Source organism: Trachurus trachurus (genome assembly GCF_905171665.1).
Source record: "Trachurus trachurus genome assembly, chromosome: 3".
NCBI classification, from domain to species: domain Eukaryota; kingdom Metazoa; phylum Chordata; class Actinopteri; order Carangiformes; family Carangidae; genus Trachurus; species Trachurus trachurus.
The window spans coordinates 15,362,371-15,381,617 of NC_139893.1; the positions used below are offsets into that span (position 1 = coordinate 15,362,371).

Genomic DNA, 19,247 nt, shown 5'->3' on the forward strand with positions numbered 1-19,247 from the left:
TTAAACAAAGTAAACAAGATGACAGGAGATGAGATCATGACGCTGAATTATGATGAGTCATAAAAACCCAAAGTGTTTGACATTATGTAGCAAAAGGATGGAGATGCAGAATCAAATGCATGGACATATTCATCTTAGACATGGATGCAGACATACAGATTCACATGCAGTTTGTGGAACCTACAGAAAGAGGGGCAGGAGGAGCAGATGAGAGGAGGGAAATATAGTTCAAAAGACAAGTCAGCACTCCTCCTTTCACTTGTTCCCTCCTCTGGATTTATCCTCCCATCTGCTGCGTCTGACATCTGTCTTCCTCCCACCCCCCCTCCCTCCCCCCATCTGCTTCTCTTCTCTCCTCATTCTCCCCGTTTTTACCCCTCACTTCCACCGTCTCCTCATCTCTCATCCTTCATGTACGTTTTTCGTCCCACCTCCCTTCTACCTCCTCTTCATCTCTCCCTCTCTCTCTCTGCTTCGTTCATTTTGCTTGCATCTGCTTCTTTCTTTTCTTCCCCTCTGTTCTTCATCTCCCTCTAGTTTTCCCTGCCTCCTGCAGTTAAGACACTCAGGTGTTTGAAAACATCGGAAACACACACGAACACGCGCACACACACACACACACACACACACACACACACACACACACACACACACACACACACACACACACACACACACACACACACACACACACACACACACACACACACACACACACAGCTGTATCCTTTGCAAGCCAAGTGATGAACACGCCTCCCCATGTGTGTAATACTTGGTATTCATCAGGCAAAACATCTGGGTGTATCATGTTTAACCCGTCTTGTGGGGACCACGGGTCTTTACAGAAATTGTATGTTGTTTCTCGGGAGGTTTGAGCATTTAATCTTTCGAGGGTGGTTAAACATCGTGCAGCAAAATTAATGAAAGTCAGTGTGTTTCTCCATTGAGTGCAGAAATGTGTGTGTGTGTTTTTTCCACCAGTAGAAATTTGGTTAAAATTAAAAAGGCTCCCTGTAGATTCACATTATTCCACTGATCTTAGACTGTGCATCTGTTACTTGTGAATGCTAATGTCTCTCTCGAACCTCAAGGCAAAAGGCCAAACAAAAAAACCAAAGAAAACATAATTGAACTTATCTGGACAGGATTAGATTTCTGACTGATGTCTGAGATAAACCCGTCCTTTCATTGTCTTATTCAGGAAAGATTTGAAGCTGTCGCCCATGACCGATGTGGATGCGATTTTATTCCTTCAGTTTCATATTGATAAGACAGAAAATTGATGCAGATCCCCAAGTTCTTTTGAAATTCACTTGGCTTCGACTTTTTGTGGGTTCTTGTTTGCATTTCAGTCAGCACATCACAAAAGCAGCCCAGCCATGTGTCTTTTATCTCAGAAATACAGCAAAGTTCACATCCAGCCTTTCATTCTAGGACACCAAGAAAGCTATTTGTGCCATTACACAGCTCACTCAGACGATTAATTCTCTTTCTACTTGCATAATTCAGTCAAATTTTAACTCTGGTTGTTTGAAAATTAACTTTTAACTGAGATCAAACCATATCTGCTCATATTTCTCTGGGATTATTCTCTTTTACACCAGGGCCTCATATGCTTCAGAATAGCTTCTAAAGTTCTTATGATCACTTTCATAGAAGAGCCTCAATATTACAATATAATGTTAGAATGGCTGAATATGCAAATTAGACTTTAATGACTTCCTAACCCGTTCCTCTGGTTTTGCCTTTGGTGCACTTTGAAGATCAGATTTAGGCTTTTTTGTATCATTATGATCTTATTAGATTATTATATGAATTTAGCCTATCTAATTGAATCTATTTTATATTCTAGTTTGTCATTGAATACATGTTACTTTGCAGATTATGCTTTGAAACAAACTAGATTTATTACCAAAGATACAGCCAAACCCACACGGGAGAAACTAATGTTTTCTGGAAAGGTCTTTAAACATTACAAGGCGGGAAGATGTTTCCTTAAGGCCAGTGTTTGTTGTGTGTTGTGTATGTGTTTGTTTTTTGTGTGTGTGTCTGTGCACGTATGCTCATCATCATGATAATAAAACCATGATACTCATCCCATATGAGTTCCCTCAGGTGTCAATGAATCATCCTCTAAACAACCATTAACAACTCAGCAAGGGTTCTAGGATCGCTTGAGATGCAACACAGCTGGTCTCTCTCTCTCTCTCTCTCTCTCTCTCTCTCTCTCTCTCTCTCTCTCTCTCTCTCTCTCCCTCTCTATCTCTCTCTCCCTCTATCTCTCTGGCACATACACACACTAGCAGCAATATTTAACATGCCAGTCACCACTCACACTAAACTCGTGTGTTGATGTGTTGCTGTGCTGCAGATGCCTGCGGTGTACTGAGTGGTTCTGCAGGCTGCAGTGGCGGCGTAGCATTAATTAAACAGTAGATGGCACTAGTGTCCCTTCAGGAAGTGCGGCACATTTGTGTTTAGTGCTTGTGCTCACATTTTCTCACATTGGCTTTGAAATACAGAGCAGCCGTCCTGGTGTTGGCAAAGTTTGCTTAGCCTCGGTTGTTCTGGATTTGGCTCTGCTGCATCAGGAAAAACTAATTTGTCAAACAGTTTCGAGAAGAAGCTGTTTCATGTCGTTTCCCGCTATCAGCAGAGGCTGCGGGAGACGGACACGAGGAGTGGCTCAAAGAAACCAGGTGCAGGTTTCCATACAGGCTGTGAAATATGAAGTGCAGTTGTATTTTTACTACCCAGATGTTTGAAAAACTCTTCAAAATCACCGGACTGTGGGTGTTTTCAACCACTCTGAAGGTATCGAGGACCGTGCATTCGATTTATGTTAACACTTGTCAGTAATGTACTTTACACACACACACTCGCACACCATTACCTGTCAAGTGGGAAGCAACCATGCTGCGTTGGCCACTCAGCCTAGAAATGAGAAAATTCACTCAGGCACGACCGGGCAGCCCAGAAAAGAGGACCCCACTAATTATTAACATACACAAGCACACACACACACACACACACACACACACACACACACACACACACACACACACACACATATAAACACAGAACTAACTCTCATGGCTACGGTGCAGCAGCCAATACTCACGGGAAATTAATTACCATGCTACACACACACATACACCAACAGAGACATGCTGAGGTAGGCCTAATTAGGTGTCTGATAGCATGGACTTCACAAAATTGACTACAGATACACACATGCAGGAGCACATATCTGTGCTCTTGCATATCAATGCAGAAGACCCCGGTCTTCCAGTCACCTCTACTGTTGAGTGACAGTGTTGAGTCGTCCTTTCTCCTGTGCTCTCAGGAACTTCCTCATGTCCTCTCTCCACTCATTTCTGTCACGTCTGTTTCATCCTAAAGAAAGAAAAAAAAAAAAAAGATTTTCAGGAAGTGATGGTGACTGAGTGCATTTAGATGTTTTGCATTCGACTTGAAATGAGCTAATTTGCAAGTCATAAAAAAACATACTCCTGTTGTTTCAAAGCAATAGGCACAATAAGCGAGGTGTTCATGTACCCATATGAAAATGTGTAATCTGATTGTCTCAGCACTTCACTGACCTCAGCGTCCTCCTCACCACCTGATTTGTCTTTTGAGACTTGTTTGATAATTAAAGTGACCCGACACATTTGGACCCAAGTGTACTGTATGAAACTGCTAACTATTTTTTTTTTTTTTCATAAAATAAGTGAAGATAAGTGTTGCATGCATTTTAGCAAAAATGGCCTGCAGTTAAAACAACCAGGTTTCTTTCTTTATAATGTCATTTGATGTAATCATTTTTGTTGCAATTAGTTATGTTATATTATATCTAGTAAATCTCTTCTTCTTTCTCCTGTTTCGCCCCATGCCGCGGCTGCAACCAACAGTTATTCTCATTATGAATTAATGAACTATGTAGATAATTTTTGTTTTGATGTTAGAAAAAACATCTCTATTTCCCCAAATCCAAGGTTATATCTTTATGTTGGTTGTTTTGTCTGCACCAACAGCCAAAAATAGTAAGTAAAGGTGAAAAAAGTAGAAAAGTAGAATGAATGACTCAATGAAAATGTAAGTGGGGAATGGGAAGAAAAACATAATAAGAGAATATGATATCGAGAAGAAGGGGAGGGGGTTGCCAAGAAAGTGTCTGTTTTTTTAATTCAGCCTTCTGCTTGTTTCTAATGAAACCATCTAATGTTATTCATGAGTTTTCCTACTGTGCCCCGCAGAGTAGACCAAGCATGGACCTGCCATCCAGAAGACTCACTTCACACAACATCTAACGCAGGCACAGAGGGATGAGAGGGGCAGAAAAAAAGACAGGGGGAAGAAAGTGGGAGCAAAGAAAGTAAAGCAGGGAGGGGAAGGGAAGGGGGAGGAAAAGAGGGATCATAACAGAAAAGAACATTGCTTAAAATGAGACAGATGTGCGTCCTAGGGGAAATTATAATCCCTGTATGAAAATGGGTAACTGTTCCGTCACACAGTAATGAGTTGAAGAGTACCAAGGACTAAGTTTATCTTTTTGCTGTCTTTTCCTGTTTATTGTTTCTCTTCCTGCTCTGTTGTTCTTGTCCACCTATATTTGGACTGAGTTAAATCAGTGTGTGGATCATACTGTGTATACTGTATATAGGCCTGCTATGTAACAACAGCGTGTAATCTTGACTTCTTGTCGGTTATTGCCTGGAGGCCAAAGCAGCAGAGTCATCTCTGTGTGTTTGAATCATGAAATAATGTGTGTGAAATGCACAGAGAACGTGTGGGTGTTTGTTTTTTCCCCGAAACAAATGATCCCAAATGACAAACAGTCGGCAGACAGCTGAGAGAGCGCTTGGTTGAACTGTTGAACTACGGGATGATGCTATAAAAAGATACGTGCTTTGTTGTAGTTGTTGATATGGAGCCATGCTTAGATGTTTCAGATACCCTCAGAATCACGTTCCCCCAACAAGCAAAATGAACATCACATATTCTCAGATGTTGAGGACATTTCTGTCCCTCAGTTGTAAAACAGTTTGGTTCCTTGGTTCCACGAGGAAACGTTCACTTTTGTTCAGCCAAGATATGACTTCTTCAGTCCTGTTGAAGTACCTGGATCATGTGACTTATATAATATACACTTCTGGTGTTCGAGTGAGTATCCTGTAAATGCTGAGAGCTTACCGGCCTGGAGGCGGTCACCATAACAACAGCCGAGTTGTGGTGCAACTGTGCATTAATGAATCCCAGTGAGTGACTACATAACAGTATAGTATTGGACTGACTGTCTTCCTCACATCCTCCCTGTGTCGACCAGTCTCTTTTGAGTCACTCAGTTGTTGCATCCACATTTAATTTAAAGTCTATTTTTGGGGCTTTTTGCCTTTAATTGACAGGATAGTTCAGAGAGACAGGAAATTGGGAGGCAGGGAGAGGGGGAATGACATGCAGCAAATGACCACCCGATGTGGGATTTGAACTGTAGCCTCTGCATATGGGGCGCCCGCTCAACCCACTGAGCTACACGGCGCCCCCACATTTAATTTTTTGATAGTAGTCATCTATTCTTATTAGTACTCTCAGTAATCGCCAATTTTGGTAAATGTAATTTTACGTTGCATTTTTGTGTCTTGATGTGAAACATTTCCTTAAAAACGGTCCAGTAGTAATGGATAGTTTTTTAAAAAACAATTAATCCTACTGTACATAGAGTACAGTCAAATTTAAATGTTCAAAGGGCTTTTATTCTGAAATTCCACATCAGACTGGCCTGATTTTTTCTGAGTGTCATCCTGAGGTCCAGTACTATTAGTCTGAAATGAAATGATCGAGTAATAACGGGTAGTTTTTAAGAAACTTGAATCTTAATGTACATAGAATACAGTGAAATTTGGACGTTCAAAGGGCTTTTATTCTGAAATTCCACATCAGATTGACCTGATTTTTTTTTTTATGTCATCCTGAGGTCGAGACGAGATCGAAATAAGATGATGGGTCTTTTTGGCAAAGCCAGTGAATCAGATACCAGACGAATCACTCACTTCACATCATGTCACATCGATTCAAATGTCCATGTATTTCTGAAGCTGCTGCAGCGTTGGTGCTTTCAGAGATGGCTTTCTGAACAGATCAGCTGTTGTTTCATGTACATATAGCTCATAGAAGTGAAACCATTTGGGTCAAACAGTGTTGACAATCAATCATTTTACACATCAATGACCAGTTTTAACATTTTAATTTCAAGTCAACAATATCTTTATTCCTCTCATGACTGACCTCTTCAGAATTAATTCATAACTTGTTTTTTGACATGTATGATGTATCTTGCTAACAGAAAAATAAAATGTGGATTTTTTTTATTATGGAGGTAATGAATGCCATTACAAAAATCCTTACTTAGATCATTGAATATGATTATGACATGGCTTTAATAAGTGGTATATGTGTTTCCAGCTCGTTTTAGCCTTGTTGTATTTCTTACGACCTCAGCAAGGAGCCTAAAATAATGACCATAATAATTCAATTTTTTTTTTTTTTTTTGAACATTCTGTTTATTGAATTTTTCCATATTCAAGACAAGTGTTTCAGTGACTTATTGTGAACATATTTTTTTCAACCCGAACCCCCCTCCCGTTCCCTCCCCCCGTTTCCCATTACTGGTATACTGTATATCAAAAATGTACTTACAGTTAATACAAATTATAATACAGTAGGATCAAGACATAGAATAGGTACAAAAAATAAAAAAATAAAAAAATATATAGAATAAATAAAAATAAATAAATAAATAAAAATAGTGATAATGACAACAAGTAGTAATAAATAGATTAATAATGAGATAGAACAAATGGAGAAAAGTACATAGTTTAAATACATTGATTAGTAAAAGGAGAAGTTAAACAAAATATAGATAGTTAGATTTCTCTAGTCGGCAACTACGTCTATCTTTGGCGTGACTCTTCAATCAGCTATGTCTGCTGTGTTCAGATGCTCCATTAGACCACCCCATACTCCTTCAAATTTATCTGGCCTTTGTTTTAGATTATACATTATTTTTTCGTTGGGGATACAAGAGGTCAGTTCACTAAGCCAGAGTGAGGGTGGGGGCGGGTGCTTATCCTTCCATTTAAGAGCTATGCATTTATTAGCTGTTGTCAAAGCTATTCTTATGAATCTGATTTTGTTGCCCCTTACAGGCAGCATCGATGTGTCCCCTAATAAAATTAATAATTCTATATTTTTGACTGAATGATTTTTAAATAGATTTCAAACATTTACTTTTCAGGTTTCCTTATTGTGGAGACTGTGAATCTGCCTGAAATCACAATGACATAGACATGAATATAGACAATAGGTCTTAAAGATGAGACTGCATCTTAAGGGGCAACATTTCTCACAAGATGAAGCTACAAAGAAGAATACATGTGGAGGTAGAAATGGGGGTCACGGGCAGCATCGGCTGCCCTGTTGGGGGTCATTCATGATGGATGGACTTCCCAGCAGCTGGAGCTTAAGATGTGTCCAAACTTCAGTGTCTGAATTATGTTCTCAGTGGATCTGTTGAAGCTGCACAGAACCTGACTGTGTTTAGCTCTGGCCCGGCTCTATCAGTTGTTATTGCTTTGCGTCTCATTCTGCAGGCATGTGTTTCTGAAACTGTGGGTGGCTTCCCTGTTTCTGGTCGGTCTCAACATGACAAGAATAGCTGTGTTTTCATGAACCACCATCCCAGAGTGAGACTATAAATTCACCACCAGGTTTCCAGGCTGGAAAGGTCATCGCAAATAAGACACAGTGGCATAACAGGAGGGAGGGAGGTGGGGAAAAGGAGGACGAGATGAGACCGAGGAGGAAGGGAGGAAGCTGTAAATTAAGAATCCAAGAGGGTGAAGATGAGAGTACAGAAAAGAGGAGTGTGTTTTGGAAACTAGTCCCAGCCGCTCATGCAGGCCCTGAGCCAAAAACAACAGACCAGTCTAGTCACTGATAGATGATCAGAGGAAACACACTTAACTTCTGTCGCTAATGTTGACAGGCAGCAGCCCTCTGTCAGACCCACAGTGTGTATATTCATATTATACGTCTGCCTTTGCCTTCCAGGTTCTCATAACATCATCTACAGCTTACATGAGTATGACCGATCTAATCAAATGTCCCATATGCAGTACGATAACCCCCGGGCTAATGTATTTACATCCATCACAACATGTGCTCCATTACCTCATTTTCTGTGTGTGAGCTCATAATACCATCCATTGTCACATTTAATTAGCGATACTTTGTCATTTCCTCTCCATCACTTGATGAACCAAGTGACTTCTTACTGTATATTATGAACTCATACCTAACCAGCCTGAGGCTCCTCCGCCCGCCATAACGTCCCCATGTTTCCTGTGTGCTCTAGCGTTGGAGTGTGTCGCTCATGCTGCAGAGAAATCCTCTACACACACTCTGGTTCAATACAAGTCACTGAGCATTCTGGCTTGTCAGCTGTTGTTAGCACTCACTTGTGCATTGACGGTGAAATCAGATAGTATTCATTCAGTCAGTCAGACTTCACTTTCCTTTTCAGTAAATTTGCAAAGATTTCCACAAGTCTGGACTGCCGCTTTTTATGGAAGTATTGGGGCCACTCAAAGAATATGAAGGGAGGAATTTTTTTTTTCCTTATGAACTTCGAGAATGAAGTCGAAATGTTGAGAAAAAAGTTGAAATACAGTGTCAAGGATAACGTCGAAATGTTGTACTTGTGTGCACGTTTTAACCTTGATACCACAAGGTTAAAAACACTTATGATTTGAAAGCACGTGATATGATATCAATTAAGTATGCAGTTGCAAAACCTCAGAAACCTTCTCTTACTGTTACGCTCCAAGGATGCGAGTCAGTCACGTTCCACTCGTAATTTGATGAACCAGAGAGGAAATTTTGCCTTGACACTCTTGACACTGTATTTTTAGACTTTATTCTCGACATTTCGACTTTCGACGAAAAAAAAAAATGATGTGGCCTTAATACTCTTCCGTAGTTTTTCATTATCCAGTAGTCTAATATGTAGATTGATGAGGGGAAACTAGATTATTTTAGACTGTGAACACTTCAAAGAATGCACTTTATGAAGAAACTTTCAACATGACTGTTTCTGACAAGATGAAATCAAAGTTGTGAGACTGGGTATCTGGCTGGGGGTCTTTGCATGTGTCATGCCTGTCCTGTTGTGAGTGACACATATTAAAGGGAGAGAAAGTATTATATTAAATGCATGTCTATATTTTAAAACTACTAAGAAGTTTAAACTTGATTGCTCAGATTGAATCTTTGTCCTTTTGCAAAATTTAAAAAAAAAAGGTTTGTAGATTTTTCCTCTCAACAGTTTTCACTCGAAGCAAGTTGACAATAATGGTTTCCTTGCTCTCATGTGCATGTTTTTATTTAAACTTAAAGACTCAAATACATTTGATTCATTCATGCCACAGGAAACCACTGCTGTACTAGTATTATATATTGTGCAATCACTTTACCAATGTACATAATGTAAATTGTACGAACCTCAGCCCAGACACACACACACAAACTCTGGCAGAGGTGCTGTGACTCAGACTTTGTCTTGTGTGTTTGTATTTGTGTGTTTTAGTGATGCACTCTCCACTGGCTGTAATTGGCTGTGTAGCAGACAGACACCGCTGCGCTCTGGCTTGTCATCAGACTGACAGGCGAACTGGAAAGGACAGCGGTGTCACTCTGAGAGACACATCAGACCTTGGAGGCAGGAAACGTACATGAACACACAAAAAAACACACATTTAACACCACAAGCAGACTCACACAAACAGATGCTCAGCCAGACACCTGCGAATGCTGTAACACAAAAGCAAGCCATGACAGAGAGTGTAGCCACCGGTCAATGTACTGCTCTTAGATGACGATCTAAAGGAGGATGAGTAGATGGATGAAGCCAGGTAATGGACGCGCACACTCGGCTTAATAAAGCAGACAGAAGATGATAAGACAAGGCTGTTGATGGAAAAAGGTCAGGACAATGACGGGAGCATAAAAGACGGTTGAGTGGACGTGTGGGTGTTATGTAGAGGCTTAGCCATGACCGACAGTTTTGTATGCAGCTGAGCAGTTTCTATTCAAACACTCATATGTTGCAAGAGTAATGAAAGTCTGACATCTGTGATTTTTTTTTTAGAAATCCCAAGTTGTGGCTCTGTTCCTGCTCACCGAGTCAGTCACTTTGTCTAGAAAGCTTAAATATTTTTCTACCTCTGGCGTCGAGAGCTTCTTGATAACAGTGAATCAGCCCATGAATGATTTTGTTTTCTTTAACGCTGGCGTACTGGATATGTTGAAGTTCAGTTGACAGTCTGTGCAGAATGATAAATCTCTCTCTCCCTCTTGTCCCTCTCTCTTTCTTTTGTCTAGACACGAGACCCTGTTGAGGTGTTCCCAGTGTAAGACGGCTCGCTACTGCAATGCCACTTGCCAGGTATTGTGTGTGTGTGTGTGTCTGTGTGTGTGTGCGTGTTTATGTTATATATGACTATATAGAGAGATAAAGATTAGTAATCATATGTTAGAATAAATCTATATGTATATAAATATAATAATATATTAGAATAAATCCAGTTAAATAACTCATAAATTAACTTACTGTATATATTATAATGACTAGATAACCTGATAAATAATTTATGAATAAGGGGTGGGAGTAAATAAGTTTTACTTCTTCCCACTCCTTTTCGGATATGAAACAAACAAAACAAAACAAAACAAAAACAAAAAAATCAAATTACCTTTATTTTTCAATTATTTTCTTTTATTTTTTTTATTATATATATATATATATATAGATATATTTCTTTTTTTGTTCATATGTTGTTTTTGCAAAGTTTTTATATGTTATGTCTGTCCATTTCTGTATTATGTTTTATTTCTTTTAACATGTCCGAAATAAACTTAAACTAACTAACTAACTAAAATGTTGATGTGTTTTAGTTTGTTAAAATAACCCCTCTCTTGCAGAAACAAGCCTGGTCCGGCCATAAGAGAGAGTGTAAATGTCTGCGGAGCCTGCTACCCAGAGTTCCCACTGATTCGGTCCGTCTGGCTGCGAGACTCATCTTTGCCTTGGTTTGTTTCTGGACTTTCTCACAGTTCAACACATTGTTGCTAGCTACTGTTATTTATTTGGCGGGTCGGGTGGGTTTGGGGGTCGGAGAGGGGGTTATTGTGTTGTTATGAAACCCTCTTGAAAGGTGATTTCCTTAGGGCCCGACGAGTTCATTCCACTTCATCAAACAGCTGCAGTCTGCTGCTTCAAGGAGGGAAACACATGATGTGTAACAAGCAGAAACATTATTCTACAGTATTATACTATGATAACAAGTTAATGCTCCCCCCTTCCCTTTATCTCCCCTCTAGTTAAGTCCATCTAAGGGCAGGAGTGAAGAACTATACACTCTGGGGGAGCATGAATCACGTAAGTCATGTGTGAGTCGATGTCTGTGTGCCCAAAGGTTGTGTATGAATCTAATGCCAGTGCAATATAAAACGTGGCCGTCATACTTCTGCTGTCAGACTTCAGAGTATTTCTGTGTCTGTCAGTGTCAAAGCGGAAGATAAAGTTTGTTTGTTCTAAATCTCTCTCTACACATTTCCTGAAGCTCACAGAGAAAACACAGCCTTTTTTTTTCTTATTTTAAATTCATGTCTTTCATTTCTTTCTGCCCCCCCCCCCCCCCCCCACAGACTTGAATTCGATGTCTGAGCAGAAGAAACAAGGTCTGTCTCAGCTGGCTTCCATGTTAGAGCTCTACTTAGATCCAGAAATACCTGAACTGGCACAGGCACAGGAAATGACATCGGCACTGCCACCCTCCTGCCAAGACCCTCTCAGCCTTATTGCAAAGGTGAGTAAATGCATGGACACGCAGTAGAAATTGACCCATAACCACCGTGGCACACTCATGCACACACACACACATGCACAAGGAGCCACTGCACTGCACAACTTCCCCCGGGTGTGTTTGGATGGACCCCAACATGTATGTATAAGATTTTGTGAACATCTGTGATTAGATCCCTGTGTGTGCTGTTTGTGTGTGTTTGTGTGTGCGTATTCCCAGAACAACCTCGGGTCTTACTCTTAAAACACACCAGATGCCTTCACTAGAATACAAACCACAAATTGTTATGTGCAAGGACGTGTTTGGATTCCACGCTGTGATCTGATGCCTGACTCCTCTTTGAGACTTCGTGGCTCCAAGGTGTTTAAATTTCAGCAAGTGTGTGTGTGTGTGTTTATGTGTTGTGTTTGTCCCATCACAATGATTGTATATGTGTGAACATGTACTGAGTGCTTGTGTTAAAACAAAGGTGAACATTGCAAATGAGACATAATCACCCATAAGCTCCATGGTGGGACTGATCTGTACTCAGAGCAATAAACCATCTACTTATTGCATTTATTTTTCAATATCCAAAAACCTTATGATGTGTTTTCACTCCCACTAATGATGCTTGTCAGCTGGTCAGTCCAGGCTAAGAAATCTCAACTATATCTCAACTCTTTGAACTGACATTCATGCCTTTTTACTACACTTTGATTAATGGTCAGACATCTGCAAAAACAGTGGTTTATTAATGAATCCACATCATTTTAATTAACTTCACTGTAATGCTGCTTACAGTGCGGCAGTGGCTCAGGTGGTAGAGCGGGTCGTCCAATGATCAGAGGGTTGGCGGTTCGAATCCCGCTCTGTCCCGGTTGCTGCCACCTTGCTCCTGATGGGTCGTGGTTAGCGCCTTGCATGGCAGCTTCCGCCATCAGTGTGTGAATGTGTGTGTGAATGGGTGAATGTGATGTGTACTGTAAAGCGCTTTGGGTATCGTTCAGATGGAAAAGCGCTATATAAAATACAGACCATTTACCATTTACCATTTACAGATAACACAAACCTGCATCACATGATTCGGTTTACAATGAGCACTGCAGCCTCACAGAGCTGTTGTTATGGCTGCCGAGTCAGCATTGTTGTTTCAAACTAAGACACACGTTACTGTGTGTGAATTTGTTTTTTTGTATGTTTTTACATGGTAATAATTGTGTTGGTGGAGTGGGGAAGTAAGAGAGACACAATGTTTAATGTTAGATGAGATATGCGTCTGTTTGTATGCATGTGTGTGTGTGTACATTTGAATTCATGGGACTGGATTTGAAGCTGGGAAAACTGGAAAACTGCTGATTAAATGCGGTTCAAGATCCCGTTGGGAATTTCGCTCCAGTTTGAGAGAGATGAAGAGCCAACAACGTTGAGTGGATTAAAGAGAAGAAGAAAGGGACGGAGATTGTGTGAAACAAAACGAGAGGGGAACGGAGGGAGGAGGCAGGGAGAGGAGCACAGGAAGTCACACAGGGAGGGAGAGATTAAAGGAGAACAGGAAATGTACTGTGTATCACAGTTACTTTGTCAGTTAACATAAATTGTCACAGGGTGATATGTTTCAAAAAACAAGAGCCAAGGGCGTGAGATTCGAATCACGTAGATAGTGTAACAGACTCTCTGCCGTTTTGCCTGATTCTCAGCTTTTCAGCCTCCTTCGAGGACACACATGGATTAACATGGACACCACCGAGCCTCATGTACACACTGATGATACATTACTTGGAAATTAGCGGGCCCTTGTGTACTTGCAGATGTGCAAAGTGTAACATCAGACTTAGCCTCTTATATGACCTCATAATGATGTCACTAGTTCACATAAACTGACCTCCCGTGTAGGAGAAAAAGTGGAGGCTTTGAAATTTTTCTGCATATTCACATTTGCTTGTATACAGACAACATGTTATGCCATTCGAAACATGTTTGTTTTTCAACCAAGATAACAAAAAACAATTGAATGGGTACAAGAACAAGTATGTGTACCTAATCCCCCGACAATCATGCTTCACCCAACCAGCCCAACCTTCAATCTCACCACCCTCACACAGCCAGGGCAGAGATAGACACAGACAAAACCCAGAATTAAGCACAACAAGAACAACAAAAATACAGGGAACTCCAACGTGTGTGTCGTGAAAATTTGCCCATATTCTGAGATATTCTGTTGATTGCCAATAGGGGGCACTGTTAATGCATGAACAACATGTTGTACTGGTCAAGTGAAGAAGTGGAGAAGTCCTTCATTTCACTTTCTTTCCGTCTTCATCCTTCCGGCTGTCTTCTATCAGTTTCTCTTATTGTTATTATTGTTTCTCTCATCTTCTTTAAGTATCATGATGACTCTTCTGATTCTTGTTCTCCACACACGCTGCCCTTTCTCTTCTCTCCCCCCTCTCGTTCTCCTCCTTCTCTCTCTCTCCTTAATGGCTTAAGTACATAACAAATGAGGAGTTTATTATTGTGTACTGGGAATGTTCACTGTGCTTTACAAAATGGGTCATTAGTGTGTGTATGTTTGTGTATGTTTGTGTCTGTGTGTGTATGTGTTTTGGGGCTGTAGTCTTTTTTTACAGTGGGGGAGTGTTGTGTGCTATAAAACCATTCTTTATGTTAATAGCTACTCTGTCCACAACACTAGCACTGTTAAACAAACACATGCATGCACACTGCAGGCACACACAATCAAGTAATGCCACAGCATCATTACTGCTCTTAATATAACCAAGAGAAGCAACGAGGGATTTATATGTTTGTGTGTGTGTGTTTGTGTGTGTGTGTGTCTGCAGCACTGTGCAGTGATGCAGATAGACTGCCGTGGGATGTGTGTGTGTGTGTGTTTGGACCAGGTTCTGCACTGTTGCGTGTTGCTCCGCTCTACAGTAGGGTATAGTGTGTGTGTTTGTGTGTGTGTGTGTGTGTGTGTTGGTCAGACTGCAGTGCTGCAATAAGCAGTGACAGATGAGATCTGGCCACAACACATTTTATTGCTTCCCTCAAGCAACTTCCACTCTCTGGAGTAAGCCTGTGTGTGTGTGTGTGTGTTTAAGCTATAACATTCACATACAATTACGTATTTGTACATTTTTGTGCACAAACAATATGTGTTTTCCTATATTATACCATGTGCAGTTCTGGATCCTTCCCAACACTGTGTCTCTGTATTTGTCTGTGTGAGTCTACGATACTCGTGAGGGCCAAAAATCTGGGTGGAGGTCCCCATGAATGTAGGAAGACAAGGATGTGTGTGTGTGTGTGTGTTTGCTTCACATTGTGTCTTGCATGTTCATGTGTGGACTCTCTGTTATGCTGCATCAGCCCTTGCTGGCTTGAAACCCATTTTTCACACACACACACACACACACACACCCCTCACATGGCCAACATGCTGCTGCCCCATAAAACACACACACACACACGCACTAACACACCTCACTGTCGGCTCTAAACCTGCTCCGTGCTTCAGCCTCATTCGTTTTCTCTCTGCTGCCTGACTATCATTTCTCTACTTGACTGACTTTTTCCTCTTCTCAGCGGATCTCAGATCAACTCTCTTTAACTGCATCTTTTGATATGTGCGTTTGATATGTGTGAGTTGTAGGACTAATAGGAGCTATAGGACTAACACCACAGAAAATCATCAGCTTACAAACCTTAAAATACAGTGTGAACTTGACTTAATGGTTATATAATTGGATACAAATCCATACTCGACTGTTTTTGCATACACCTTTTGGTGAGCAAACTTGGTGCACAGAATTAAATTGGTGGTCTACTCCATCATGTGACATGATAATTATAAATAGATGTAGTAACTGCATATGAAAATCACCATCAAGCATTTATTGAAAGTAATTAAGTACATGTACTCAAGTAGGCTGCCGTACTTGAGAACAATCAAAGGGAAGTCCAGTTTCCTCCGCTTCAACACTTAAAGGTGTACAGAAATGGCCGTTTGTCCTGTTTGTCGCGCCGAGTTGTCACGAGCTGCAACACGAGTTTACCCGAGTGAGGAAAACGAATTTGATTGGTCGTTATCGAGCGGGCGGGATATTCAAAGCTTGGGGCGAGCCCGAGCTCTGTGTGTGTGTGCGTGTCTCAGACGTTGAATGACGGATTACGGATCCAATATCAGTGGCTGATGAATCGTGTACAGGCTGACGTATAATCCGTGCGCCTGCATTATCCAATGCGAAAAAAAAAAATACACACTTTCATCCCGGATTTACTCAAAAATAGAATTTTGCACAAAGTTTGGCCTACAACGTCTGAAAGATGAGTTATCACATTAATTTTATCACCCAAAGTGGGCTCAAATTCAATTTTCTTTTCTGTACACCTTTAAAGACAATCTTGAGGTTTTTCCATTTGATGGTACTTTATTCCACTCTCTTACATTTAGGAGGAAAATACTTCATTCAGCTTCATTACCTTTATGTGACAGCTCCTCCTCCACCTCCAGTAGCTACAACCTTAAATGGAGCGCGTTTATATAGAGCTTTTCTAGTCTTAATGACCTCTCAAAGCACCTTACACCCATTCACAACCATTTAAACAACGCTTTATCCTGCCATTCACATACAGTTACACACTACTAATACATGAGTGGAGGGGACATTTTTTGAGTTAAGTGTGTTGCCAAGGACATTTCCACATGTGGAGTGGAGGCGCCAGGGATCGAACCACTGACCACTGTGGACAACCCACGCTACCTCATGAGCCACAACCTTAACAACATATCGTGATAAAGAAGTAAAAACCAGCTGTATTTTAGTACTTACTCCTATTTTATTTCCAATTACATATGTACCTACTTTTTTCATGCAGGACTCAATTTATCATTCATTATTATATTACGAATTGATATGTTTACATTTCCTTACTGTGTTTAAATTAGTAGAGGATCCAAATGTTTCCTCCACCACAAGAATCAAGATGCTGAAAAGCTCAGCAGCACGCCTCATCTGCTACACGCCCAATCAGATGTTCATTGTGAGTTTCCAGTCTGTTCACTGAGACTTGTGTACAATGCTTTCAGATACAGTCTGTGATAAATACTTCATTCAGTGCAGGAGAAAAAATACAATCTGTGACTTAAGACATTAGACAAGATTGTGATGGTGTTATCTCTGAGGACATGCAGTGTTTCTCCAAAGTTCTCCGAAGTTTATTAGTGGAAGCTTTTGGAAACCGTAAGTACTGTGAATTATTGAAGCCTTCTCGTGTGATTGATATGACAGGTTGAATGAAAAGTGTTTGTAGTTGTGAGGCTTTTCTGTTGGAAAAGCAGAAGGCAGGAGGGTGAAGAAAAGAGGAGAAATACAGTAGATGATGGACTGCAGAGGGAGGGAGTCTTAAGCAGGATGAAATAAGGTAAAATCACAGAGGCAGTGAGGAGAAGGAGAAGAATAAAAGCACTCGTTGGAAAATTGACAAAAGCAAAAAATTTGGGGGGATACAATAAAAAGAGTGAAGTGAAAGAAGAAGAATGAGGGAAGTGAAAAGGAGGAGAAGGATGGGAAGAGGGAGGACATACTCTGCTCGATAAAAGGTTTGAAGTTGCTGTATTTATGTTTCTGTGTGTATGAGGCTGTAACTGGGCCTCTTGGGAAACACACTCTCTCTCCCTCTTATATATATATATACACACACACACACACACACACACACACACACACACACACACACACACACACACACACACACACACACACACACACACACACACACACACACACACACCTCATTTGACCGTACTGGAAGCAAGGCATCTCCCCATTGAACAGTACAGTACACTGTATTGTTTATTACCTTTGCAGAGACATGGTGAGACGATTCATCACAGATCGGCTGCACAACACAGGCACAGACACACACACACACACACACACACACACACACACACACACACACACACACACACACACACACACACACACACACACACACACACACACACACACACACACACACACACACACACACTACTACTACCTGATGCCATGTGTGTCTGTGGAACCAATAAATTTACACCCCTGCTGAAAACTGTTTTGGCTTCAATTACACGAGCAGAAATGAGTCTGTGTGTTTGTGTGAGGAGTGCGCACAAAACGTAACTTTCTATTTGTGTGTGTTGCCTCTCATTTTCGGGGGTTCTTATAATTTTCCATGTCTGGTTTGTCGTAATATAACTTGCGCATGTCTGTGTAGGTGTAATTCTCTGTGTGGACAGATGTGCGCTGTAGATGTGTGAATGTAACTTTCTTGTTTGTGTGTAGGGGTAATTTATTCTCATGGCTTTCCTTTATATTTATTGACCATCTGTTGAGCAACTAAATGAGATGCAGACGCTGTCAAACTAGCATACCTTCACAAATGCAAAAGTTATCACTCTCCCAAATGTTTTGCTTGGGAGAAAGAATATCTTGGACAGAAATACAACACATTTTAAAATGACCTGAGGAAAGCAGAGGTCAAGGGAAGGGAGGAAGGAGGATTACTGAATCAATTAAAAATATCAGTGTGAAAGAAGGTGCAAAAAAATGCCATGATTTGACCCCCTACATTAGAATATCACTGAGCCTTTGCACATGTGTGTTTGCCTGAAGTCATTACAATAATCCCTGTCTCTACGTGTTAGTATGTTCAGCCTTATCTCACTAACATTTCCCCGGTCTGCCATTGTAGCTGGCAGTGCCATGGGTGCTACCTAATTAGCTTAGGCTTTGCAGAATCACACACAGACAGACACACACACACACACACACACACGTGCACACGCTTACAGCTTAGTGTAATGACTTTAACTCCATCATGAATGCAGCGACAGACAGTATAATAGGAAGAGAGAATAAAAACCATTTCTTTAATTGACTTAGATTGGCTGCACATTGCGTGGGCTCATGGGGAGAGAGGTGAAGAGAGAAAAAGGTGAAGAACGGAGGAGGCAACAAGCAAACTGGGTGAAAAAAAGGGGGGGGAAGGATGGAGGGATGGAAAGAGGGAACTGAGAGAGATGGAAATAATCAAGGGCATACAAAGTGGTGTTACAGAGACGAGACAAAAGGGCATGGAGATGGTGGAGAGGGAGGACAAAAATGGAGTGATGGCAAGAAAATAAAGGGAAAATAAAGAAAAGATTCGAGAAGAAACTGCAGAATTAGGCAACATTCACATTTGCACTCAGTGATTCAAATTTTCAAAGTGGTTTGAACACCAATATGTTGCAGGAGATAGGCACGCACGTTCATGTAGACGTGTGTGTTGTATCCATGTGCTAATGTGCATTGCAGT

At 40.9% G+C, this 19,247-nt stretch overlaps 1 protein-coding gene across 1 annotated transcript in view; it reads left to right on the plus strand.

The window, feature by feature from the left end:
* Nucleotides 1-19,247, plus strand: part of smyd3 (SET and MYND domain containing 3) — an 84,238-nt gene that overhangs the window by 5,569 nt on the left and 59,422 nt on the right. The window contains exons 2-5 of the mRNA XM_083994809.1: nt 10,438-10,501; nt 11,038-11,145; nt 11,437-11,494; nt 11,764-11,924. Of these exons, the coding sequence (XP_083850935.1) occupies nt 10,438-10,501; nt 11,038-11,145; nt 11,437-11,494; nt 11,764-11,924 (391 nt within the window). The remainder of the gene's footprint in view (nt 1-10,437; nt 10,502-11,037; nt 11,146-11,436; nt 11,495-11,763; nt 11,925-19,247) is intronic.